The 27106-nt window shown below is 47.7% G+C and overlaps 1 protein-coding gene across 3 annotated transcripts; it reads right to left on the reverse strand.

Moving 5' to 3' along the window:
* Window positions 1–2308: 2308 nt before the first annotated feature.
* bacc1 (BPTF associated chromatin complex component 1) lies at window positions 2309–25984 on the reverse strand. 3 transcript variants are annotated; one of them, XM_069919899.1, is made up of 7 exons: window positions 25799–25984; window positions 24591–24728; window positions 14914–15008; window positions 12388–12489; window positions 7295–7500; window positions 5959–6063; window positions 2309–2657 (listed from the first exon to the last, which is right to left on the reverse strand). In XM_069919899.1, the coding sequence occupies exons 2-7, from the start codon at window positions 24609–24611 to the stop codon at window positions 2593–2595; spliced, it is 594 nt and encodes a 197-aa protein (XP_069776000.1). In that variant the 5' UTR covers window positions 24612–24728; window positions 25799–25984; the 3' UTR covers window positions 2309–2592. The 3 variants fall into 3 exon arrangements, with proteins under 3 accessions (XP_069776000.1, XP_069776001.1, XP_069776002.1); XM_069919900.1 differs by lacking the exon at window positions 25799–25984 and having other exon boundaries at window positions 2309–2653; window positions 24591–25515; XM_069919901.1 differs by lacking the exons at window positions 12388–12489; window positions 25799–25984 and having other exon boundaries at window positions 24591–25515.
* Between the last annotated feature and the right edge of the window lie 1122 nt (window positions 25985–27106).

Genomic DNA, 27106 nt, shown 5'->3' on the forward strand with positions numbered 1-27106 from the left:
TAAACTCTTGTTTCTCAGCATACCATGCATGTGGGTGGTAGGAGCTGAACAAGGCCTTGTTTCTCAGTATACTGTGCCTGTGGGTGCAGAACATGTTAAACCCTCATTTCTCGGTATACCATGCATGTGGGTGGTGGGTGCAGAACAAGGCCTCATTTCTCAGTATACTGCGCCTGTGGGTGCAGAACATCTTAAACCCTCATTTCTCGGTATACCATGTATGTGGGTGGTGGGTGCTGAAGAAGTTATCCCTTGTTTTTCGGTATACCACACATGTGGGTACTGAAGAAATTAAACCCTCGTTTCTCGGTATACTATGCCTCTGTGCTGTGTAGGCTAGTCTTTCAGCGTGCACCTGTTTTATGAATTCCCCTGTGGGTAAATGGTTAGCATAGCGGCTAGTGCAACGCTGTTACAGGACCATTGATTAGGACTGGGGTTCAAATCCCGCATTGTCTGTATGTTTCCCCCCCCCCCGCCATGTCTGTGTGGGTTTTCTCGGGGGGGGGGGGGGGGGCACTGGTTTGCTCCCGCCATTCAAAACGTACCTGGGGATTGTAGGTTAATTGGATGTATTTGGGTGGTACGGGCCGAAAGGGCCTGTTACCATGCTGTATGTCTGAATTGAAATAAAGATAAGTTTGCTCTGATTCTCTTTGAACCCATCAAACCTATTCTGAACACTGTGACAGAGTATATAGATATGTTTTTGGGAGATAAATTGGGAAAGGTTTGTTATAGTAGGTCACATACAAAGACTTTAAAACAGATCTTATTTGAAATACTGGAGCTCTGCTAATGATACACATATCAGGGCCTCACAGCCTTTGCAAGAGCCTTGGAGAGGGTACAAGAGCCTTATCTAATGGATTATAGTTTACAAAAAGGCAACAGATGAAAGAGCTTGTTGGAGTTGCCTCTGTCTGGAGGTGTTCTTGGAAATCAGAGAGTCAAACAGGGATGGGGGTGGAGGGGGAAAGAGAAAGAGGGAGAGAGAGTGAGAGAGAGAGAGAGAGAGAGAGAGAGAGAGAGAGATCTTCCAATGTTACAGCCAGTAAACAGCAGCTGGGACTGGAACAGGACACAAGCTGACGAGCTTGTGGAAAGCCTCATTTGGAAGACGGGTTTGTAAATGCTTCGTTCAGCCTGGTCAAAGCCCTTGTGGTTCATGTAAGAGGTGAGGACTGGCTGTCACTTGGAATAAGAGAAACAAAAAGGAACTCGGTGGTAACCTGAAAGAAAGAGGTTATCATCTGGAGAACCCTGAAGGGGCAAGTTTTGTCAGCAAGACATTGGAGTATCTGATTAAAAAGGAATCAGTTGTGGATGTCCTGGAACAATAAATCTCACTGAAAACCAAAAAGAACCTTCCTGAGTGGTAACCATTTACCTTTCGAGCACCAAAGCCTGGTGAACTTTATAAATGTTAAATTCTGTGCACAGTATAAGAATTGACTGTAACCAGTGAACTTGGAGGAATGAGAAGTGAGATTGGACTGTGAACCAAAGAACTTTTCTGAACACGTGCACTTAGAATTAGAATGGGGTTAAGTTAGGTTAGTTAAGTTAAAGTGTGATTCTATTTTCTTGTTTAAAGATAATTAAAAGCAAATTTGTTTAAGTAACCATTTGTGTTGGTGAATTGCTGCTGGGTTTTGGGCTCATAACAACACACTATTTTTCTTACAGGCATGTGCCTGTCAAAGAGTTTTTTTTTAAAAAAGGTCCCCTATTGTACCAGCCTCCACCATCACCCCCAGCAATGCATTCCTTGCATCTACATGCTCTGTGTGGAAAAAATTTACCTCTAACATCTACCCCAAACTTTCTTCCCCTCACATTAAACCAGGGGTTCTCAACATTTTTCTTCCCATTCACATCCCACTTTGAATAATCCCTAGGCCATTGGTGCTCTGCGATTAGTAGGGGGTTGCTTAAGGTGGGATGTGGATGGGATGGGAAGGTTGAGAACCACTGCTCTAGACCCAGTATTTTGCTGGAGAAAAATTGTCAATGGCCCATTTCCTTTGGAGTTCTGAAACTGTGCACATAACGTCAAAACAGTGGTTTCCACCCACATCCCACCTTAAGCAATCCCTTACTAATCACTAATGGCCTAGGGATTACTAGTGGAAAGAAAAAGGTCGAGAACCTCTGCCCTGAACAGATGTTCTTGCTGTTTGTATTTGTTGTTGTCGCCTTGGAGAAAATGTACCGGCTGTCTGCTCTGTCTAAGCCGCTCACAAAATCTTATCATCGTCACATCCTTTGTGGCTACAACAGGGTAATAAACTTCAGTTCGTCAGGGTTAAACAGTAAAACTATCAGTAGTTTTCTTTAATTGAATTGAGAAATTTGTTCACACACTTCAAAAATAAAATCTCACGTCATGGTCAAACGGAATGGTGGTCAAATGGTCATGTGCTGCTCCTGGAGGCCGAGAAACGTAGGGCGTCAGTGGGGGTTTCATTAGCCCAGCCCCGGAGGGGGGCTGGGACTGGAGTGAATGCAGCTGATGTCCCAACCGACAGGAGCGGGAGGCTTCGCTCAGTGGGTGAGGGGGCGGTCTGGCGGAGGGAGGGAGGAGATAGCTCAGCGAGACAGGAGCGGTATGTCCGAGGTACTCATGATGAGATTGGAATCGACGCTCAGACTGTCTGAAACAAGAGATGGGCAAGGAAACAAAAAAAAGGGGCAGGTTAGCAAAATGGGTGGAACGGTGCTCCCCCACCCCCACCCCCCCTCCCGAATCACTGCCCAGACTGTGGACCATCAGTGGTATTGTTGTGCTCCCCAGCAACTTGGTGCATTCACCCATCTTCCTGCCTGCATTAGATCCAGGTGGGGAGAAAACCCCTCTGTTCCACAAGTCGCACGGGGAAAAGAGAGACTACAGCGCGATAGCCTATAACCCACAAGCCCGTGTTGCCCAATTACAATCAATTGTCCTTCAATTGTTTTGAACAGTGGGAGGAAACCGGCCCCCCTGGGGAAAATCCATGAAGACATGGGGAGAACGTACAAACTCCTTTTAGACAGCGCGGGATTCGAACCACGGTCCCGGTCGCTGGTGCTGTAACAGTGTTGCGCTAACCACTATGCTGCCCTACCTGTTGTGCTCGGGAATTGTAGGTCAATCGGGAGTAATTGGCCAGTTAACGTGGGCTCATGGGCCTGTTACCGTGCCACGTGTCTAAATTTGAAATTTTAAAGCCGATTATTTTGTGCCTGGTAGGTTTAGCAGACCTCTCAGTGTGAAATGTTGGCTGCAGTAAATCAGAGAAGCCTGGATTGTAGTGTTATCCACAAAACGTTAGACGCCGTGAGACCTTCAGCACCTTTGTGTGTGACCTGGCCCCGTCAATGTTATGCAGTGCACTGGTCATCCAGGACACATCTGACTTGGGAGGTCCACAACCAACAGCCAGGCCTCAGGTGAATTAAAACAGATTGAAACATGAACATCCCCAGATGCAGAAAAAGTACAAAAAGGCTGGATGAATTCAGCCGGTCAAACACTGTACTTTATATAGCAAGGATAAAGATACAGAATCAATATTTCGGGCTGGAGCCCTTTATCCAGGTATGAGCAAAATGTAGGCACACCTTGACGAAGGGCTCCAGCCTGAAACTTTGGTTATGTATCTGCATCTTTGATCTATAAAGTACACTAACCTGCTGAGTTTTTCCAGCATTGGTTTTACTTCAGTTTCTGGAGACTTTCTTGTTTTAATTCGAATTGGTTGGGTGATCTTGGAAGAGTCCACAGGAGGTAAAGATTCATAACCAACGTTTCGGGCCATTTCTGGTGCATTTCCTTCCAGCCCAGTTCTACAGTTTGCTTTCTCTATCTTATTCTCTGGCAGTAGATGACAAAAACAGCATTTGTGCGCTCACACACACGCTCTCGCGCGCGTGCACACACATAAACACGCGCACACATCCATATATGTGACCACACACTCATTCCCTACTCACACTCAACATAATCATATAAATAATCAAATTAAATATACATAAGTACTTTGGAATGATTTACTCCATTACAGGATCATCAATCTCACAGGCTGTAGGAAGAACCTATTCCCCTGATTTTGATGCTCCTATACCTCCTTTCTGATGGACCCTGGTAGAGAGGAGGAGGACATCTGAATTGAAAACCTGAGGTGAGGGAAAGGAAGGGCAGGAGGAGGAGTACAGACCAACAGGCAAAAAGACGTTCATTAGGAGGGCAAGAGAGAGGGAAGGTGAGAATTGATCAGGGAAGTGGTAAAGCAGGAAAGTCTGCAGACACCACGGTTGAACTGGAGAAACTCAGCAGGTCAACAGCATCCTTTGTATCACTAACGTTTTGGGCTTGGTATGGAAAAATGTCAGCAGTTGCCCAGTTTTGGGGGGGTGGGGGGGTGCCTTTTTATTCAGGTGTGCACAGGCGACTCAAGGCAAGGAACCTGCACAGGCTGCGGGCTGCTGGAGACTCACGATGAGGCGGCTGGAGACTGGCTGAAGGGGTACCAGGTATCGGATTTGGGATGCGAGTGGGCTCTGTGGGACTCCTGACGTGTTGGAAGTGGGGATCCGGAGCTCGGGCAGCTGATGGTTTGGACTGGATTTTGCGGGGGCTGCAGGAGCGCTGGAGGCAAATCCACAGAAACTCGATGACTCGGGGTGGGGGGGGGTGGACACGACACACTCTCTTTTGGTTCTCTGTCTCTGACTGTAAGAGGCGCTTAATTTCTGCCAATGGCGAATCCGTCTGCCTTACAGCAGATGAAAACAAATTTTGTGAAATATTGTAGTCTTCATTACATGACATTAAAGGAATCTCGAAAGGGTTCATCCCAAAATGTCAGTTATACATCTTTACCTCCTATGGACACTGCGAGACCAGCTGAGATCCCCCAGCATTTCTTTGTTTGCATGAGAGTGCATCTGTTTGCAACAGTCATCCCTTGCTAATTCTGAGTCCAGCACTGTAACACGGAAACTAACCACTGCATAGCAAGCTCCCACCAAATGAATGTGTTAAGGGCCAATAATTTTGGTGTTGGTCGAGGGATAAATAGTTTCTACCCACTGCCCCACTCCCACCCCCAGACATTGTTCCTTTTCCAAATGGTGTTCCTATTATGTCCATCTATTATGGTGGGAAAGGGGCAGTGGTGCAGCAGTCACTGCTACCACTTTAAAGCTCCGGAGACCCTGGTTCGATCCTGACCCCGGGTGCTGACTGCATGGGAGTTCACGTTCTCCCTGTGACGGCACGAATTCGCCCTTGCTGCTACTGTTTCCTCCCACGTCCCTAGCAGGTAGGTTGCAATGAGCAACTATGGATTGGTCTGCAGCAGAAGAATCAAAAGACGCATGGGGGGAGGGGGGGGGAAGAGAAGGAAAGAGAAATGTTTAAAAGAGAGAGAGAGAGAGAGAGAACTGGGGTGACAACATTCACCAGGAGCATTGCTTAAATTAGGCTCAGAGAATTATCAAGGACCCTTTGGATCCAGCTCATGGGATCTCTGACCCACTATCATCAGAAAGGAGGTATAGGAGCATCAAAATCAGGGACGGCCAGGCTGGGGAATAGGTTCTTCCTACAGCCTGTGAGATTGATGATCCTGTAATGGAGTAAATCATTCCAAAGTACTTATGTATATTTAATTTGATTATTTATATGATTATGTTGAGTGTGAGTAGGGAATGAGTGTGTGGTCACATATATGGATGTGTGCGCGTGTTTATGTGTGTGCACGCGCGCGAGAGCGTGTGTGTGAGCGCACAAATGCTGTTTTTGTCATCTACTGCCAGAGAATAAGATAGAGAAAGCGAACTGTAGAACTGGGCTGGAAGGAAATGCACCAGAAATGGTATCGACCGAAAGACCTCCTCCTACATAATGAGAGGCCAATCCATGCCTCGGTTTTAACGGGAGATGTTGCTTCAGCAGCGAGAAACACGTACCCTGGTCAAAATTGAGTTTCTTAGCTGGAGAAGTGTCGCCCAGGCCTTCGATGTCCACCAGATCACTGTTGACGTCAGAGTCGTTCAGGGCACTGAGGGTTACGTCTGAAATAAGAGGGAGAATCCAACTTCAATTGCGTCACCTCCCCAACCCTTTGTGCACAACTTTCCGGGAAGACTAACCACCACCAGGTGAACCACCCAAGATAAGCCATTCAGCCCATCGAGTCTGCCCCACCATTTAATCATGAGCTGATCCATTTTCCAACTCAGCCCTACTGCCCGCCCTTCTCCCCATAACCTTTGATGCCCTGGCTAATCAAGAACCTATCTGTCTCTGCCTTAAATAGATCCAATGACCTGAACTGCACAATTCCTGTGGCAACAAATTCCACAGATTTACCAACCTCTGGCTAAAGGGGTGAAACGACACAGATGCTGGAATCTTGCATGAACAAGAAGATTCAAGATATTGTCATGTAATAAAAGTATTGAAATATTATACTTAATTTGTTTTTATCCACTCTAAGGCAGACAGATTTGCCATCGGAATAAATTGCTTTAAGTGCCTCTTACAGTCAGGAGAAAGAGAATCCTTTCTGACTCTGAGTGTCCGTGGATTCACCTCCAGTGCTCAATCAGCCAAACAGACCCCAATTCAAACCACAGGCAACCCGAGCTCCAGATCCCAACCTCCAGCAAGATCTGGAAGTCTTCAGCCCCCGAGGCCCCTTCGAAAGCCCATCTTGCCCTCAGCTCCCTCTCTAAACCCAGCTCCACAACCTGGTTCCCACGAGCTGGTCTCCAGCAGCCCGCGCGGGTCCCCACCGACTGCAAGTTGCCTGCAGCCCGTGCAAGTTCCTCAGCCACTGAGCCTCTCACTGGTCCAGAGCCGTGGTCACTGTAGGGTCCTCGCCTCTTCTTCTCAACAGGGGGGGGTTTGTAGGTCATTTGGGTGTAATTGGGCGGCATGAGCTCGTGGACCGAAAGGGGCTGTTACCACGCTGTTTGACTAAATTTAAATCTCGTCTGCACCCTTTCCTGTAATGAGGTGACCAGAGCTGAACACTATACTCTTTAAGTGTGGTCTCACCAGCAATTCATAGAGTGGCAACATGACCTCATGACTCCTAAACTCAATCCTTCGAGTAAAGAAGCTCAGCATCCCATGGGCCTTCTTAACTGTCCCATCAAGGTGGTGGATCATGGAGAGGTTGTTAAACTGAGAGGTGCTGGTTGTCAAGCTACCCTGTATAACGCACCACCCCCCACCACTTTAAGGACAATGCTCCTCTTTAATCCAGCATCCAGCCTAACCTGCCGCTCACCACCGTACCTGATGCCTTCTGCTTCTTGGCCCCCGTCGAGTCTGCAGGAGCTGTGTTCCCAGTTGTGGCCGCGGGAGGTGTGGTGCTTGCAGGAGCACTAGTGACAGACGCCACAGCCGCCGTCTTCTTCTGGACCTTCTTGGGTGACTCTGAAGGCAGTGGCACACTGCTGTCCTCATACACCTTTCGCTTTACTGTGCTCTTGATCTGGGCTCTGGAGAGAGGAGCAAGGACATCACGTCACCTCACTCCCACAGATAAAGCATGCAGTCTGAAACATCGGTTTTTAAAGAACTCGATTAGGGAGTCTTCCATCCTTCAGTCACCCAGCCTGTTCATCCTGTCGCAGGGTAACTATAGGATGGTGGAACACTATAGCACAGATAAAAGGCCCTTCAGCCCTGTGTCAAACTATTACACTGCCTAGTCCCATTGACCTGCACCCAGGCCATAGCTCTCTATACCCCTCCCATTCATGTACCTGTCCAAATTATTCTTAAATGTTAAAATTTAGTGGTGCAATCACCACTTCAGGTCATTCCACATCCCCAGCACTCTGTGTGAAGAAGTTCTCCCTAAACTTTTGCCCTTTCACCCATAACCAATGTCCTCTGGTTTGTATCTCACCGACCCTCAGTGGAAAAAGCCAACCTACATTAACTCTGTCAATTCCCCTCATAAATTTAAATACCTCTATCAAATCTTCCCTCATTCTTCTACACTCCAGGGAATAAAGTCCTACCCTGTTTAACCTTTCCCTGTAACTCAGTCTGGGTAACATTCTAGTAAATCTTCTCTATCCTCTTTCTATCTTATGATATCTTTCTTATAGTTCGGTCACCAAAACTGCACACAATACTCCCGATTTGGCTTCACCAATATCTTATACAACTTTACCATAACATCCCAACTCCTGTCCTCAATACTTGATTTATGAAGGCCAATATGCCAAAAGCTCTCTTTACAACCCTATCTACCCGTGACACCACTTTCAGGGAATTAATGTATCTGTATTCCCAGATCCCTCTGTTCTACCACACTCCTCAGTGCCCGACCATTTACCTTGTATGTCCTACCTGGTTTGCCCTTCCAAAATGCCACACCTCACACTTCTCTGCATTAAACTCCATTTGCCTTTTTTTAGCCCATTTTCCCAGCTGTTTTAGGACTTTATTCCCTGGAGTGTAGAAGAATGAGGGGAGATTTGATCGAGGTATACAAAATTATGAGGGGTTCAGGGTGAAAAGGGAAAAGTTTAGTGCAATGGTTTTCAAATTGCCCCTCTAAACTCACATTCCACCTTAAGTATTCCCCATGTCATTGGTGCTCTGGGATTGCTTAAGGTTGGATGTGAGTGGGAAGGGAAGGTTGAAAATCATTGCTCCACACCCAATAGTTACTGAAATATTTTGCTTGATAAAAATTGTCATTGGCACAATTCCTTTGGAGTTCTGAAACCGTACACATAACGAGTCAATGAGGTATGATGAAAACAGTGGTTTTCAAACTTTCTTTCCACTCACATACCACCTTAAGTAATCCCTTACTAATCACAGAGCACCGATGGCCTAGGGATTACCTAAAATGGAATGCGAGTTTAGAGGGGCAGTTTGAAAACCACTGATTTAGAGCAAACATTAGCGGGAACATCTTCACACACAGAGAGTGGTGGGAGTGTGGAATGAGCTGAAGTGGCGAATGTGGGCTCATTTTTAACATTTAAGAAAATTTTGGACAGGTACATGGATGGGAGGGCTATGGCCTGGGTGCAGGTCAGTAGGACCAGGCAGAGTAATAGAACATCGAACATACAGCACAGTACAGGCCCTTTGGCCCTCGACGTTGTGCTGACCCATATATTCCTTCCTAAAAAGTGCTAAACCCTCTATTTATTTCATCCATGTACCTGTCTAAGTCTCTGAAATGCCTCTAATGTCCAGCCTCCACCACCATTCCCGGCAATGCATTCCAGGCCCCATAACTCTCTGTGTAAAAGATTTACCCCTGATGTCTCCCCTAAACCTTTCTACCTTCACTCTGTACAGACATGCTCTGGTGTTTGCTATTCCTGCTCTGGGAAAAAGGCGCTGACTATCCACCCTGGCTATGCCTCTCAATCTCGTAGACCTCTATCAAGTCTCCTCTCATTCTTCTACACTCCAAGGAGAAAAGTCCCAGATCTTATCACCTTGCCTCATAAGAATTGTTTCCTAATCCAGACAACATCCTGGTAAATCTCCTCTGCACCCTCTCCGTAGCTTCCATATCTTTCCTGTAATGAGGTGACCAGAACTGAACACAATGCTCCAAGTGTGGTTTCACCAGAGATTAGTGGAGTTGTAACATGGCCTCTCTACTGAATTCAATCCCTCATTAATGAAGCCCAGCATCCCAAGGGCCTTAACTATCTTATCAACCTGTGTGGTGACCTTGAGGGATGTATGGATTTGAACCCCAAGGTTCCTCTATTCATCCACACTTTTAAGTAACTAACTATTAACCCTGTACTCAATCTTCTGGCTTGTCCTTCCAAAATGCATCTCCTCACAGTTATCTGGTTTGAAATCCATCTGCCATTTTTCTGCCCAAATCTATATCCTCTTGTAAACTACGACAACCTTCAGCTCCATCCACAACTCCTCCAACCTTTGCGTCATCCACAAACTTACTGGCCCATCCTTCTGCTTCTTCAACCAGGTCATTTATAAACATCACAAAGAGCAAGGGGTCCCAGAATGGATCCCTGTGGCACTCTACTAGTCACTGACCTCCAGGCAGAATACTTTCCTTCCACTACTACTCTCTGCTTTCTTCCTGTGAGCCAATTTTTTATCCTCATGGCCAAGGTTCCACTGATCCCGTGACTCATGATTTTCTGGATGAGAATCTCGTGGGGAACCTTGTCACATACCTTACTAAAATCCACGTAAACCACATCTACTCTACTCTCAACAATTTCTTTTGTTACTCCTCAAAAAACTCAATTAGACTCGTGAGGCACGACCTTTCCTTCACAAAGCCATGCTGACTATCCTTGAGTAGACTGGACTTCTCTAAATGCTCATAGATCCAGTCCTTAAGAATCCTCTCCATTAGATTACATACCCCTGATGAAAGACCCACCCGTCTATAATTCCCAGGATTCTCCTTATAACCATTTTTAAACAAGAGGACTACATTTGCCATTCTCCAATCTGCTGGCATCTCCCCTGCAGCCAAAGAGGATTCAAAGATAATAGCTACTGCCCCGGTCATCTCTTCCCTCACTTCCCACAGCAGCCGGGGGTATATTGTGTCCAGCCATGGGGACTTATTGTTTTTAAGACAGTAATAGTTTGACACAGACTAGAAGTGTTGTAATGTTCTATGGTACTAATAAGATGGGTCAGCATAGATCATTGACACGAATTTGGTGTGAAAATCCATTGACATCTTTTTAAGCACCTCTTTCAATGCTGCCTGACTGCAGTTTAATGCAGAAATTCCAGAACTACTCTCTAGTTTTTATTTTCTGTTGACTTCTCCAATGGAGTAACCTGAAAGGATGTGAATTTCAGGTACTTACGAGCTGGTCCCACAGTAGAATCCTCTAAAAAAAAAATCTTATGCTGAGTTACATTGGGATTAGGCTACACTTTTTCTTTCCACTCATGTAGCACTTTAAGTATCCCCTAGGCTTTCCCCTAGGTGTTCTGTGATTAGTAAGGGATTGCTTAAGGTGGGATGTGAGTGGAAGGAAAAAGTTTGAAAACCACTGTTTTAATCGTCCCTCATGCTTAAGGTGGGATGTGAGTGGAAAGAAAAAGTTTGAAAACCACTGTTTTAATCGTCCCTCATTGACTCGTTATGTGCACGGTTTCCGAGCTCCAAAGGAAACGGGCCAGTGACAATTTTTCTCAAGCAAAATATTTCAGTAACAATTGGGTCTAGAGTAGTGATTCTCAACCTTCCCTTCCCACTCACATCCCACCTTAAGCAATCCCTTACTAATCACAGAGCCCCGATGGCCTAGGGATTTCTTAAAGTGGGATGTGAGTGGAAAGAAAAAGTTTGAAAACCAATGGGCTAGATTTTAATGGAATAGCAAGCCATAGTTAGCCCAGCAAACAGTCGGCCTGCGTGGGTTTTCCTCCCGGTTCCCTCCCACATTTGAAAGATGTACCGGAGGGGTTGGGGGTGGTGTTAGTAGGTTACTTGGTCACATGGTTGTATATGGACGGTGCAGGCTTGTGATCCAGAAGGCCCTGTTGCCATGCTGTCTCTCTACATGAATTGACAAGACTAGTTCAACTATAAAGAATTAATTAAAAAAAACATTCACTGTTTATTCAACATACTTTAGCTAAATCGGAAAAGTTTCAGTATTTATTTAGCATCTGTATAATGTTTAATTAAATATTGTTCTGCTTTCCTCACTGAGATTTAAATTTTATTTAGAGCACAGTAGAAGCCAATTCCGGCCATTTAAAACCCATGTTGCCTCAATCAGTCGACAATTCCCGCACGCTTTTGAAGGGAGGGAGGAAACCCATGCAAACGCGGGTAGAACGTACCAACTTGGTGGATTTGAACCTGGGTTGGTGATATTGCAATAGTGTTGTGCTAACCGCACTGCCCATCACTTTGGGGTCCTGCTAACTTGGCCCTCCGATGCCCTTTGAGTCACAGGGTCGAAACAGGTGCTATGTGTGCGCGCTGAGCACTGGTGACTCAAGGCCTTGACGAGCTACCTGATGCAACATTATGATAGTACCTGCCTCAACCATCCAGCTAATTGGAGGAACAACACCTGATTTTCCGTCTGGGAACTCTCCAGCCAGATGGCAGTCGACCGCTGCTGTCCCCTCCCTTCCTTCTCCAACTATCACAATTTTCCACACCTTGATGAAGGGCTCAAGCCTGAAACGTTGGTGATGTATTTTTACAATTACTATATCAAGGACACTGCTTGACCTGCTGAGTTTCTCCAGCTTTGTGTTTTTTTTTTCATCCACTCAACTAGAAGCCTACCAGCTGAGGAGTTAGAAAAGAGGAAGATCTACACTCCCGCATCTCCCTTCCCCCAGGGACATCACCCTCTGCCTCTGCTTCTCGGCCTTACACAGTGCGGTCTTTGATGACGGTGCTGATTTTGTTTAAGTCCTCTCCGAAGCGTTTTACAGCGGAGCGCAGCATCTCAATCTCTGTGTCCGTCCACTTGGCGCTGGCAAGGGGGGAGAGAGAGAGGAAAACAAAATGTGGGAGAGCCAGAAGCACGAAATTCAATTCCACACGGGGAAAAAATGGCGGCACGGATGGAGCTGCTGCTGGTACGGACCCGGAAGAACTGGGAACGGAGAGACAGTGCTGCTCTGTAGGGTCCTACTGCCTAGATCTGAAGCCGACAGCTCTATACAGGCTTTAAATGGCATATTAGAAGAGCCAATAGTTTTTTTTAAAAAAAATCCTGCATCCAGAGGTCTGTGCCAAAGATTCTAGCGCAGACATGAGAGGTTGCAGACTCCAGGGGGAGCAGTGGACCAGCACGGGGCACCAAAAAAAGTCCCCCCCCCCCAAAGAAGAGGAAGCACGGTAGAAGGACGGTGACCACGGCAGCGGACCAGCGAGGGGCTCAGCAGCTGATGGGCCCCTGTTGGGAGACCAGGTATCAGAGCCGGGATTCGAGAGGGCGCTGGGGGGCAAGAAAGGGCTCGAGCACTGAAGGGCTTCCTGATTGTATCGGAGCTCGGGCGGCCAATGGATCGGACAGGAGCCTGTGCAGCCACAAAGGCTGCAGGAGTGCTGCAGGAGAACCCACGGACGCCGAGTAGGGTCTCACTTTTGCTTCTCCTTCTCTTATCGATAGGGGTGCCAGGCGATGCTTATGGCAATCCTTGTAAAATGTTGTAATATGTCATGAATATTACATTTTTAATGTATTATTAGGTGACAATAACATCGACATTGACCAGACATGTGGTCTCTTCTCGCTGCTACCTTTGGACAGAACGTACAAACGTCTGAACTCCGACACCTCCAAGTTATGGATTTCTTTCCCCCCAACAGTTATCAGTAATGAATAATAAGAATGTACGGACATACACACAAGTGCCCATGTACAGACGCACAATTCTTATTTGCTGCAGTCACACAGGTACACAAGATACATCTACTATAATGGCATAAATTAAATTACACCAAAAAAGGGATCATATAAAAAAATAAGTTCAAGTTCATGCTGCCACTTGCCTCCATGAGCCACATGTTGACGGAAAGAGTGAAGATGTCCAATGGGATCGGGGCAGAGGTTGCTCAGGGAAACGCACTCCTCAGGAAAGGCTCTTGTACAGGCTCCACATTTTGCCCCTCTTCACTGAGGTGGGTGGTACACTTCAGTGAAGCACGGGTCAGATACAGGGGTGGTGGGGGTGCAGCAATTTTTGTGACTGGGAGGTCAGAGGAGTAACGGGGAGAAAACCCCCCCCCCCACACATGTTGAGAAGAAGAAGCAGAGGAGACGAACCTACAGGACGGTGATCACGGCAGTGGACCAACAGGGGGCTCAGCGGCTGAGGGACCCTCATAGGCTGTGGGCAACTGGTGGGTCAGGGGACCTGCACAGGCTGCTGGAGGCTGGCTCGGGGGAGACTAGGATTTGAGAGGGCGCTGAGGGCAAGAAGGGCCTCGGGCACTAAAGGCTTCCTGATTGTGTCGGAGGTTTGGATCTGGGTGGCCAATGGATTAAACAGGGGGTCTGTGCAGCCGCAGAAGGGCTGGAGGTAAATCCAGACACTCAGTGTCTCTGAAGGGACTCTTATTTGCTTCTCTTTCTCTCGAACTGTAAGGGGTGCCAGACAACACTAATGGCGACTCTGCCTTACAGCAGGCAGAAAGTGATTTCATGTAATAGTACATATTCTGTACTATTACATGACAATAAAAGAATCTCATATCTTGAGTAAAACATGAAAGTCAGCAGGCGCCGCGAATGAGGAAAAACAACAACGCTGGAGAAACTCAGCAGGTCAAATAGCATACTTTATATAGCAAAGATAAAGATTCTACACCAGCATTTCAGCCTTGAGCCCTCTCTACATCAGACAGACTGGGAGGTCGCTTTGCTGAGCACCTTTGCTTGCCCGCATCAGTGACCGGGATCTCCCAGTGGCCGTCCACTCCAATTCCGCGCCCAACTCCAGCGCTGCCAATATCATGTATGATCCCACCAAGACCACCCATAAATTGGAAGAGCAAAACACCTTATTTTCTGTCTGGGCCCTCTCCAGCTAATGGCATTGACATTGACCTCTCAGATTTCTTCTAGCCTTGTCCCCACTCTCCCTCCCTTCCCCATCCTTCCAGCTCTCCACCCCCCTTCCCTCTCCATTATCAGAGCCATCACCTCTCCCCGCTTGCTGCTGTGCCCTCCCTCCCTGATCCACCTCCTGCCTGTGGGACTTGACCCTCCCCCTGCCCCCACCATTTTGTTTGGGCACCTGCCGACATTTTGATGAAGGGCTCAGGCCTGAAACGTTGGTGATGCATCTTTATCTTTGCTACATAAAGCACACTGTCTGACCTGTTGAGTTTCTCCAGCCTTGTATCCTTTCACATGTCGGGCGCTGGATCTGTGAAGGGCTCCACTTACCCAGCTGGTGAGGAGTCTGCCACTGGATGAAGCTGCATGGTCAACTCTCCAAGCTTGGTGAAGGCAGCCCCGGCTGCGGAGAATATCTCACCCACCTGCAAAGTCAGAGGGAAGGTGACTCTAGGGAGGGGGAGACTCTCTTTTGCTTCTCTCTGTCTCTCACCATTTTTATACAGAGATCCTACAATCTTACCGTAAAGGAGAACCTTCATTAAGCCAGCTTTGCTTTTTTACACCAAACTGAAGAACGGCAGCATAATGCGAGTTGGCGCTATGACTACCTCTGTGTAAAGGCAGGACTACAATGACTTCCCTCCCCAATCCGTGTTCATACCTTTTACACAGAATGGCATGGTGCAATAAAGACACAATATTCCCGCCTTCAAGAGGCTATGTAAAAGGGGCTTCCGACTGCAAGGGGTGCCGGCCAATGCTAATGGCAAATCGGCAGACTAAATGGCATTAAGTCCAATACTAGATCTCTGTTATTACATAATAAGGATCTTGAAAACCTCTGCAGAAACCAGAGGTTTACATATAACCTCTGCCTGCAGTGCAATGGTGTTGTCCTCAGGCAAGAGGCTGTCTTACCAATAAAGGCAAGGAAGAAAATTGGACTTGCATACCCTGGGGTTTAGAAGAAATGGGGGCGAGAGGGTGATCTTTCTGATAAGAGGGAATGATCAAGTCTATGTTGAGGTGTTTCTCCTGCCTAGAGAATTTCAAATGAGGCAAAAAATAGTTGAGTTGGGGACCAATTATTTTCGGTCTATGGAGGGGACAGGGGGCTTGACTTTTACATGGATACTACTTTTGAGCGCGTTAAGTGTCTGCGTCGTTCAAGACATCAGGAGCTCGGATGAGATGGGGTGCTAAGTTTAGGGCAGCCGAGGAGAGGGTTCATGGTTTGGGCGTCGGGAGCTCAGATTGGCAGGCAGTCGGGGCCAACAATGGGGCGGGGGGGGGGGGAACCTTTGCACAGGATATATTAAAAATATATGATTTGGTGGTCAATTTTTTTACACAGGACGGACGATTACATGATTATCTTCTCTTCTTTGGCTTGGCTTCGCGGACAAAGATTTATGGAGGGGTAATGTCCACGTCAGGTGCAGGCTTGTTTGTGGCTGACAAGTCCGATGCGGGACAGGCAGATACGGTTGCAATGGAAAATTGGTTGGTTGGGGTTGGGTGTTTCCTCCTTTGTCTTTTGTCAGTGACGTGGGCTCTGCGGTCTTCTTCAAAGGAGGTTGCTGCCCGCTGAATTGTGAGGCGCCAAGATGCACGGTTTGAGGCGATATCAGCCTACTGGCGGTGGTCAATGTGGCAGGCACCAAGAAATTTCTTTAGGCAGTCCTTGTACCTCTTCTTTAGTGCACCTCTGTCATGGTGGCCAGTGGAGAGCTCGCCATATAACACGATCTTGGGAAGGCGATGGTCCTCCATTCTGGAGACGTTACCTACCCAGCGCAGTTGGATCTTCAGCAGCGTGGATTCGATGCTGTTGGCCTCTGCCATCTCGAGTACTTCGATGTTGGAGATGAAGTCGCTCCAATGAATGATGAGGATGGAGCAGAGACAACGCTGGTGGAAGCGTTTTAGGAGCCGTAGGTGATGCCAGTACAGGACCCATGATTCGGAGCCGAACAGGAGTGTGGGTATGACAACGGCTCTGTATACGCTAATCTTTGTGAGGTTTTTCAGTTGGTTGTTTTTCCAGACTCTTTTGTGTAGTCTTCCAAAGGCACTATTTGCCTTGGCGAGTCTGTTGTCTATCTCGTTGTCGATCCTTGCATCCGATGAAATGGTGCAGCCAAGATAGGTAAACTGGTTGACCGTTTTGAGTTTTGTGTGCCCGATGGAGATGTGGGGTGGGGGGGGGCTGGTAGTCATGGTGGGGAGCTGGCTGATGGAGGACCTCAGTTTTCTTCAGGCTGACCTCCAGGACAAACATTTTGGCAGTTTCCGGAAAACAGGACGTCAAGCGCTGAAGAGCTGGCTCTGAATGGACAACTAAAGCAGCATCGTCTGCAAAGAGTAGTTCATGGACAAGTTGCTCTTGTGTCTTGGTGTGAGCTTGCAGGCGCCTCAGATTGAAGAGACTGCCATCCGTGCGGTACCGGATGTAAACAGCATCTTCATGAGGTCTTTCATGGCTTATTTCACCATCATGCTGAAGAAGATTGAAAAGAGGGTTGGTGCGAGAATGCAGCCTTGCTTCACGCCATTGTTAATGGAGAAGGGTTCAGAGAGCTCATTGCTGTATCTGACCTGACCTTGTTGGTTTTCGTGCAGTTGGATAACCATGATGAGGAACTTTGGGGGGCATCCAAGGCGCTCTAGTATTTGCCAAAGCCCTTTCCTGCTCACGGTGTCGAAGGCTTTGGTGAGGTCAACAAAGGTGATGTGGAGTCCTTTGTTTTGTTCTCTGCACTTTTCTTGGAGCTGTTTGAGGGCAAAGACCATGTCAGTAGTTCCTCTGTTTGCGCGAAAGCCGCACTGTGATTCTGGGAGAACATTTTCTGCGGCACTAGGTATTATTCTATTTAGGAGAATCCTAGCAAAGATTTTGCCTGCAATGGAGAGCAGCGTGATTCCCCTGTAGTTTGAGCAGTCTGATTTCTCGCCTTTGCTTTTGTACAGGGTGATGATGGCGGCATCATGAAGGTCCTGAGGCAGCTTTCTTTGGTCCCAGCATAGCTTGAAAAACTCATGCAGTTTGGCATGCAGAGTTTTGCCGCCAGCCTTCCAGACCTCTGGGGGGGATTCCATCCATACCTGCTGCTTTGGCACTTTTCAGTTGTTCAATTGCCTTATATGTCTCTTCCCGGGTGAGGACCTCATCCAACTCTAGCCTTAAGGGCTGTTGAGGGAGCTGGAGCAGGGCGAATTCTTGGACTGAGCGGTTTGCACTGAAAAGAGATTGGAAGTGTTCTGACCATCGGTTGAGGATGGAGATCTTGTTGCTGAGGAGGACTTTGCCGTCTGAGGGTGAGGGGCTTTGGACTTGGGGTGATGGGCCGTACACAGCCTTTAGAGCCTCGTAAAAACCCCTGAAGTTGCCAATGTCCGCGCTGTGCTGGGTTCGTTTGGCGAGGCTTGTCCACCACTCATTTTGGATCTCCCGGAGTTTGCGCTGAAGATGGCTGCATGCGCAACGGAAGGCTCGTTTCTTCTCTGGCCAGGACGGCTTTGCAAGGTGAGCCTGGTGGGCAGCTCGCTTCTTTGCCAGCAGCTCCTGGATTTCCTGGTTGTTTTTGTCGAACCAGTCCTTGTTTTTCCTGGAGGAGAAGCCCAGTACCTCTTCAGTGGATTGTAGTATGGTAGTCATCAGCTGATCCCAGAGGGTTTCCATTCAAATTAATGGTCCGGGGGTTGTAGCTCAATTGGGTGACATGATGAAAGCAAATGCAATGATGGCATTTATTTCTGGAGGGATATCAGACAAGGGCAGGGATATGATGTTGAGACTCTATCGGCCACTGGTGATACCTCACTTGGAGACCTTATATGAGGAAAGAATGATTCCAGGAATGAAAGGGTGAGCATACAAGGAATGATTGTCAGCTCTTGGATTGAACTCGTTGGAGTACAGAAGGATGAGGGGGTGGAACCTCACACAGACATTTCGAGTGCTGAAAGGCCTGGACAGAGTAGATGTGGCAAGAATGTTTCCCATGGTCGGGGAGTCTAGGACAAGAGGGCACAACTTCAGGATAAAATGGCACCAATTTAAACTAGAGATGTGGAAAAATTTCTTTAGCTAGAGGTGTGGAACTTGTTGCCGCAGACGGCTGTGGAAGCCAAGCTATTGGGGGTGTAAAAGGCAGAGATTGATCAGTCAGGGCATTAAGGGTTACGGGGAGAAGGGCTGAGAATCAGCTCGTGATTGGAATGTCGAAGCAGACTCGATGGGCCAACCTCTGCTCCTCTATCTTTTGTGAGTGCATCATGCTGTTCTTTGGAGGTTAATAAAATCATGAGGGGTACAGATAGCTCCCCCTCACCACCCACCCCCCCCCACCCCGGGTAGGGAGTCATAGATTTAAAGTGGGAGGGGAATGATTTTAAGAGGATCCTGGAGGCACAAATCCACAGTCTATGAAGAGACACTTTTGCCTCACTTTCTCTACCTGTTTGGACACGAGGCAATACCAATGGCCACTCTTTGTCTTAAATAAACTTGTGTAATATTACATTTACTGTTTTATTACATGACAACATAAGAATCTTCAGAGGCAGCTTTTTTTTTTTAAAACTCAAGATGTACGCTTGTGTTACAATGCCAGCGACCGGAGTTCGAATCCCGCCCTGTCTGCAAGCAACTTGTTATGTTCTCTGGGTGCTCTGCTTTCCTCCCACCCTCCGAAACGTACCAGCTGGTGAGGGTGCGGTTGTAGGTCAATTGGGTGGAATGGGCTCGTGGGCCGGAAGGGCCTGTTACCCTGCTAAATGTTAAGAAAAATGTGGAGGATTTGTGGAATGAGGGGTGGAGGAACTGGGAGAGGCAGGTACCAATTGAATATTCAACAGACATTCAAACAGGTGCGTGGATGGGAATGATATTAAAGAAACACAGGCAAAGGAGTCTAGTTTAGGGAGACAATTTGGTTGGCATGGATCAGTTGTGCTGTCAAACTTGACATCACTGATTGGCACAGCAGGCTGGAGAAGATGAGAAGACAAGCAGCTTCAGATCTGAAACACCTGATGGAGGCAGGAATGAACTTGGTTCCTATCCTCCTCCTCTCCTCATTGTTGCTGTGAACTGAATTCAAGTGGACCCAGAGTCTTTTCTCCAAAAGTAGGGGATTTGGTAACCAGAGGACATGGGCTTAAAGTAATAACATAATAATAACAATTTACAGCACGGAAACAGGCCATTAGGCCCTTCTAGTCCGCACCGAACCAAACACCCCTCTCTAGTCCCACCTCCCTGCACAATGCCCATAACCCTCCATCTTCTTCTCATCCATATACCTGTCCAACCTTTTCTTAAATAATACAATTGACTCCGCTGCCACTATTTCTCCCGGAAGCTCATTCCACACGTCTACCACTCTCTGAGTAAAGAAGTTCCCCCTCATGTTACCTCTAAACCTCTGCCCCTTAATTCTTAACTCATGTCCTCTTGTTTTAATCTTTCCTCCTCTTAACGGAAATAGTCTATCCACATCCACTCTGTCTATCCCTTTCATAATCTTAAATACTTCTATCAAATCCCCTCTCAACCTTCTACGCTCCAAAGAATAAAGACCTAATCTGTCCAATCTCTCCCTATACTCTAGATGCTTAAACCCAGGTAACATTCTGGTAAACCTTCTCTGCACTCTCTCCACTCTGTTTATCTTTCTTTGGCTTGGCTTCGCGGACGAAGATTTATGGAGGGGGTAAAAAGTCCACGTCAGCTGCAGGCTCGTTTGTGGCTGACAAGTCCGATGCGGGACAGGCAGACATGATTGCAGCGGTTGCAGGGGAAAATTGGTGGGTTGGGGTTGGGTGTTGGGTTTTTCCTCCTTTGCCTTTTGTCAGTGAGGTAGGCTCTGCGGTCTTCTTCAAAGGAGGTTGCTGCCCGCCAAACTATGAGGCGCCAAGATGCACGGTTTGAGGCGATATCAGCCCACTGGCGGTGGTCAATGTGGCAGGCACCAAGAGATTTCTTTAGGCAGTCCTTGTACCTTTTCTTTGGTGCACCTCTGTCACGGTGGCCAGTGGAGAGCTCGCCATATAACACGATCTTGGGAAGGCGATGGTCCTCCATTCTGGAGACGTGACCCATCCAGCGCAGCTGGATCTTCAGCAGCGTGGACTCGATGCTGTCGACCTCTGCCATCTCGAGTACTTCGACGTTAGGGATGTAAGCGCTCCAATGGATGTTGAGGATGGAGCGGAGACAACGCTGGTGGAAGCGTTCTAGGAGCCGTAGGTGGTGCCGGTAGAGGACCCATGATTCGGAGCCGAACAGGAGTGTGGGTATGACAACGGCTCTGTATACGCTTATCTTTGTGAGGTTTTTCAGTTGGTTGTTTTTCCAGACTCTTTTGTGTAGTCTTCCAAAGGCGCTATTTGCCTTGGCGAGTCTGTTGTCTATCTCATTGTCGATCCTTGCATCTGATGAAATGGTGCAGCCGAGATAGGTAAACTGGTTGACCCTTTTGAGTTTTGTGTGCCCGATGGAGATGTGGGGGGGCTGGTAATCATGGTGGGGAGCTGGCTGATGGAGGACCTCAGTTTTCTTCAGGCTGACTTCCAGGCCAAACATTTTGGCAGTTTCCGCAAAGCAGGACGTCAAGCGCTGAAGAGCTGGCTCTGAATGGGCAACTAAAGCGGCATCGTCTGCAAAGAGTAGTTCACGCACAAGTTTCTCTTGTGTCTTGGTGTGAGCTTGCAGGCGCCTCAGATTGAAGAGACTGCCATCCGTGCGGTACCGGATGTAAACAGCGTCTTCATTGTTGGGGTCTTTCATGGCTTGGTTCAGCATCATGCTGAAGAATATTGAAAAGAGGGTTGGTGCCAGAACACAGCCTTGCTTCACGCCATTGTTAATGGAGAAGGGTTCAGAGAGCTCATTGCTGTATCTGACCCGACCTTGTTGGTTTTCGTGCAGTTGGATAATCATGTTGAGGAACTTTGGGGGACATCCGATGCGCTCTAGTATTTGCCAAAGCCCTTTCCTGCTCACGGTGTCGAAGGCTTTGGTGAGGTCAACAAAGGTGATGTAGAGTCCTTTGTTTTGTTCTCTGCATTTTTCTTGGAGCTGTCTGAGGGCAAAGACCATGTCAGTAGTTCCTCTGTTTGCGCGAAAGCCGCACTGTGATTCTGGGAGAATATTCTCGGCGACACTAGGTATTATTCTATTTAGTAGAATCCTAGCGAAGATTTTGCCTGCAATGGAGAGCAACGTGATTCCCCTGTAGTTTGAGCAGTCTGATTTCTCGCCTTTGTTTTTGTACAGGGTGATGATGGTGGCATCACGAAGATCCTGAGGCAGTTTACCTTGGTCCCAACAAAGCTTGAAAAACTCATGCAGTTTGGCATGCAGAGTTTTGCCGCCAGCCTTCCAGACTTCTGGGTCCGCCTCACGGACCCGTCCCCTGAAACCCTCTGGGATCAGTTGAAGACTACCATACTGCAATCCCCTGAAGAGGTACTGGGCTTCTCCTCCAGGAAAAACAAGGACTGGTTTGACGAAAACAGCCAGGAAATCCAGGAGCTGCTGGCAAAGAAGCGAGCTGCCCACCAGGCTCACCTTACAAAGCCGTCCTGTCCAGAGAAGAAACAAGCCTTCCGTCGCGCATGCAGCCATCTTCAGCGCAAACTCCGGGAGATCCAAAATGAGTGGTGGACTAGCCTCGCCAAACGAACCCAGCTCAGCGCGGACATTGGCGACTTCAGGGGTTTCTACGAGGCTCTAAAGGCTGTGTACGGCCCCTCACCCCAAGCCCAAAGCCCGCTGCGCAGCTCAGACGGCAAAGTCCTCCTCAGCGACAAGATCTCCATCCTCAACCGATGGTCAGAACACTTCCAATCTCTTTTCAGTGCCAACCGCTCAGTCCAAGATTCCGCCCTGCTCCAGCTCCCTCAACAGCCCCTAAGGCTAGAGCTGGATGAGGTTCCCACCCTGGATGAGACATATAAGGCAATCGAACAACTGAAAAGTGGCAAAGCAGCAGGTATGGATGGAATCCCCCCAGAAGTCTGGAAGGCTGACTCTGTTTATATCCTTCCTATAATTAGGCGACCAGAACTGCACACAGAACTCCAAATTAGGCCGCACCAACGTCTTATACAATCTCAACATCACCTCCCAACTCCTGGGGGCAAGAGATTTAACAGGAACCTGAGGGGTATTTTCTATTTATTTCTATTTATTTTTAGAGGGTTGTGGATGTGTGGAATGGGATGCTGGAGGGGATGGTTGAGGCATGGACTATTGAAACGTTTTAAGGAACATGTGGACAGATCCATGGACAGGACGGGTTTACAGGGATGTGGGGCCAAACACAGGCGAGTGGGACATTTTGATCAGTGTGGGTAAGTTGGACTCAAGGGCCTGTTTCAACTGTGTATGAATCTATGAATTGATTACACTAGACAATAAAGATTTTGTTTCCTGAATACTTTTATGGATTTTGAACTGCTGACTACAAAATTCACCTTAATGTTTTCCTATCACATACCATTTTTAAGATACAACCTATTTTTGTGATTTCCTGCCATATTTTAAGTTTACTAGTATATCGCCATATTTTAAGTTTACTAGTATATTGCCACAAAGCAAGTTGTTTTGGCCAGTCCAAGCAGGCCTGGGCATGCACAGTGCAGGTGCTATGCAAATGTTGTCTTAGGCCTGGCATGCTTAGTCAGGATAGATGCAGACAGGCTATTGAAGCAGCTCACATATCCAGATGCTGTGCACTACATTGATATAAGCCCTTTTTCCACTAGCATCCCAGTGAATTGGCCGAGCCGTGTCCCGGGATAGGAAACCGTTTGTGCTGTTTCCTCAGGGTCACCTGTAACCAGGACACTGAATGCTTTTCCACTGGACACACTCATCCCCGGGATCGAATGGAGTGGACGGAAGTTGTCCTTTTTCCACTAGTTTAATTGGCACGCTGGCGTCAGCTGATGCCAAGTATATGAGTGGAGTCGAGGGCATCAGTCCCTGGCGTGATTCGATGCTGGCGTGCTGTGTAACATGTGCAGTCAACCTGAGAGCTTAGTTCAGCATTATAATGCGATTAAACGTGTTAAATTCAATAAAAGTTAATGTTTCTCCAACTTCCTACAAATCTGAAATTATCTTTATTTTGAGCCTGATATTGTATATTGTAATCCCCAATTTATTTTCAGGAAGCAAGCCTTTTGGGGAAAAAAATCGTTGTCCAATGTAATTCAAGTCAAGTCACATTTATTTGCCGTTCATACCATGACCATGATAAACTTGATAGCGTTTCTCTGGACCTTGGAGTTGGTTATTCACATGGCTAAATTACATCAGAAACTTTTTTATCAATAACATTTCACTTATAAACATCTTTTACATATGCTAGCTCTGTGTCCCGCCCCCACCCCAGAGTTCAGAAACGGGGCGGGGGAAAGCAATCTGATCATGAGGGCCCAAATGCTTCCCGGATGGCAGGAGGGAGAACAGATTCTGGGAGGGGTGCATGGACTCCTTTACAATGTTTATGGCTTTCCGCAAATAATGGCTGTTATAAATGGTCATCATGGCAGGGAGAGAGATCCCATTAATCACCTCAACTGTCTTTACTATCTGCTGCAGGGACTTGTGTTCTGGGATGGTGCAATTCCTGAACTGCGCAGTGATGCAGTTACATAGGATGCTCTCAATCACCCTGTGATGGTGGACTTCCCTCAACCTCCACAGGAAGTAAAGACGTCGTTTGGTCTTCTGGCAATGGATCTGGTGTTGGGGGACCAGGAGAGATTCTCCACCAGGTGCACGCCAAGGAATTTGGTGCTCTTGTCTACGGTGGAACTGATGCCAAGATACAGTAAAAAGTTTAGCCTTGTGTGCTACCCAGCCTATCCAGGTGTGCAACATAAGGCAGACTAAAAAATCTGCAGGCTATAGCGTTGCAGAGAAAAAATTCAGTTGGGAACTTATTCAACTTTGACTGATTTACTTTAAGAAAATTGGCACCCCTTACCTTGGTAGATGCAGAGGTCATCCTGATCGTCCAGTCTGTGTTCTCCGGCCCCCGTTGGGCAAAACAATTGGTGAGGAGCGGCTTTGAGGCAGATAATTAGACAAAGTCTTTGGATATCGGTAGAACCCTTCTCCTCAGCTAAGGGGAATTTTAAAAAGGCAAACTGTGTCTCACCTGGAAATTTCTACTTTATTTAAGCAATATTTGGATCAGAAAAGCTGCTATTATTTTCCCAAATTTCAAATTCCACGAGGGTGCATGAAATTGGACTTGTTTGTGGGGTTGGTCAATGTACAGGTTCCCAGTGCAATGCAGAGGAACGAGCTCAAGGCCTTGCAAGGGATCTCAATGCAGACACGATGCAATGTAAAGGATCGCAAGGGAAAACGCAGGACCCCAGTGCAAAACCAAACCCAGTACAATTTGCAGGCACCAGCTCAAGGCAACGCACAGAATGTCAAGCCCAATGCAACCCCATTACAATGCAAAGGCTCTAAAAGCAATGGGCAGGATCCCAGTGCAATGCCAAGCCAGTACAGTTCAATGCAACGCATGGGACGCAGTTACAAGGATCTCAAAGCAATGCACGGTTTCTCAATGCAATGTAGTTTCTCAATGAAATGCACGGGAGTTCAATGCAACGAAAGGATCTCAATACAATGCAGTTTCTCATTGAACTGCGTGGGAATTCAACGCAACGCAGAGGACCTCAATGCAACACACGTCCTATTTGGGACTTGTAGGAGGACGTCTGAGGAATGCTACCGACACAATCCAGTGGATCCCAATACAATGTTGGCCCGGTGCAGTCAGCAGAGACGCCGCACGCTTCCCACCCAGGCCCCGGGATCCTCCCGGCCAGCAACCCGAGCACGGACTCCCCACCCTCACTCAACCGGTGCCCGACTCTCTGAACTGTCCCCAACTTCACCCCTTGCGTCGCAACCTCGGCAACTAGGCCGCATCTCCCTGCTCTCATTGGGCACAGTCCTGCCTTTTTCCCCGCCTTGATTGGTCCAAATTGCTATCGATCAGGAAATCATCCCGCCTCCCTCAGCACAGACGCCATGCGGATTGGATACCGCTATCGAGCTCCGGACACGCCTTTCTATTCGAAGCGTCAATTGGTCAGCGAAACCGTCGCTCAGCGATCATCTACGCTACCCCAATCACAGTTCACCCCAGCTCCCTCCTCACTGGCGCCATACATCTCAGAGCTCCGCTCTTTTAATGGTTAATAGCCACGTTAATCAGAATCCACGCACGACACCGCCTTTCCGTTCCAAGGGTCGATTGGCTTGTGGAAACGTCAATCAGAGATCATCAACCGGCACCCCGCCTCCCATGCCGATTGGTTAGCTCCTCCTCCTTTGGCTTTAATATTAATCAGAACGTGGTGACGCATTTCCATCCTATTGGCCGTAGGAGGTGTCAATCAACGATCACCAACCACTCAGATACATCTCCACCCAGTCCTTTGCAGGGATCTTTCCGAACGATGGGAATATGCACACTGCGAGACCAACTTCCGCCAGCATTTCGTGGCGGTCTTACTGCAATCGCTCGCACCAGCGGACCCTCGCGCTCCCCTCACCAATCAATCCCTGCACCTTGTTACGCCATCTCATTGGAAGGGAACAGGGCGGTGATGGGGGACTATTGACTGGCCAATCGTGTCCTCGTGCAAAGCTGACTGCAGTCAAGTGCAATGTACAAATGTGCTGGGGAAACTTAGAAGGCCACACATAAGACACTTCAGCACAGAACAGAGGCCCTTCAGCTCTTCTCGTCTGGGTTGCACAATTACCTTCCCATTGACCTGCAGCAGGAATACACCCCTTCTGTCCAGATTTCTCTTAAATGTTAAAACTGAGCGCTCATTTACCACGACAACTCGTTCCACACCCCCACACTCAAAGCACCCCTTCATGTTTAATTTAAAACTGCCATTTTCCACCCCCTCCCCCCCCAACTGTGGGTCCCTTTCTGCTCAAACACAGGGTCCCCTTCCCTGTGAAGCAGTCAAGTTTATTTGGTTTTTTCTGCAGAACCGCAGCACAGAAACCTGTCCCTTCTCATCTGTGTCAAACCATTTTTTTTCTACCTGGTCACACTGCCCTGCACCCAGTCCATATCCTTCCCATCCATGTACCTGTCCAAATCCTTCTTAAATGTTAAAGCCAAACCCATATTCACCACCTCAGCTTGTTCCCCACCACCACCGCTCTGCTCTCTATGTGAGAGTGGTTCTCGATCTTTTTCTTTCCACTCACATCCCACTTTAAATTATCCCTTGGTGCTCTGTGATCGGTAAGGGATTGCTTAAGGTGGGATGTGAGTGGGAAGGGAAGGTTGAGAATCACTACTCTAGACCTGAATGTTACTGAAATATTTTGCTTGAGAAAAATTGTCATTGACCCATTTCCTTTGGAGTTCTGAAACTGTGCACATAATGACTCCATTAGATACAATTAAAACAGTGGTTTTCAAACTTTTTCTTTCCACCCACATCCCAC

Source organism: Narcine bancroftii, chromosome 2 (genome assembly GCF_036971445.1).
Source record: "Narcine bancroftii isolate sNarBan1 chromosome 2, sNarBan1.hap1, whole genome shotgun sequence".
Classification (NCBI taxonomy): domain Eukaryota; kingdom Metazoa; phylum Chordata; class Chondrichthyes; order Torpediniformes; family Narcinidae; genus Narcine; species Narcine bancroftii.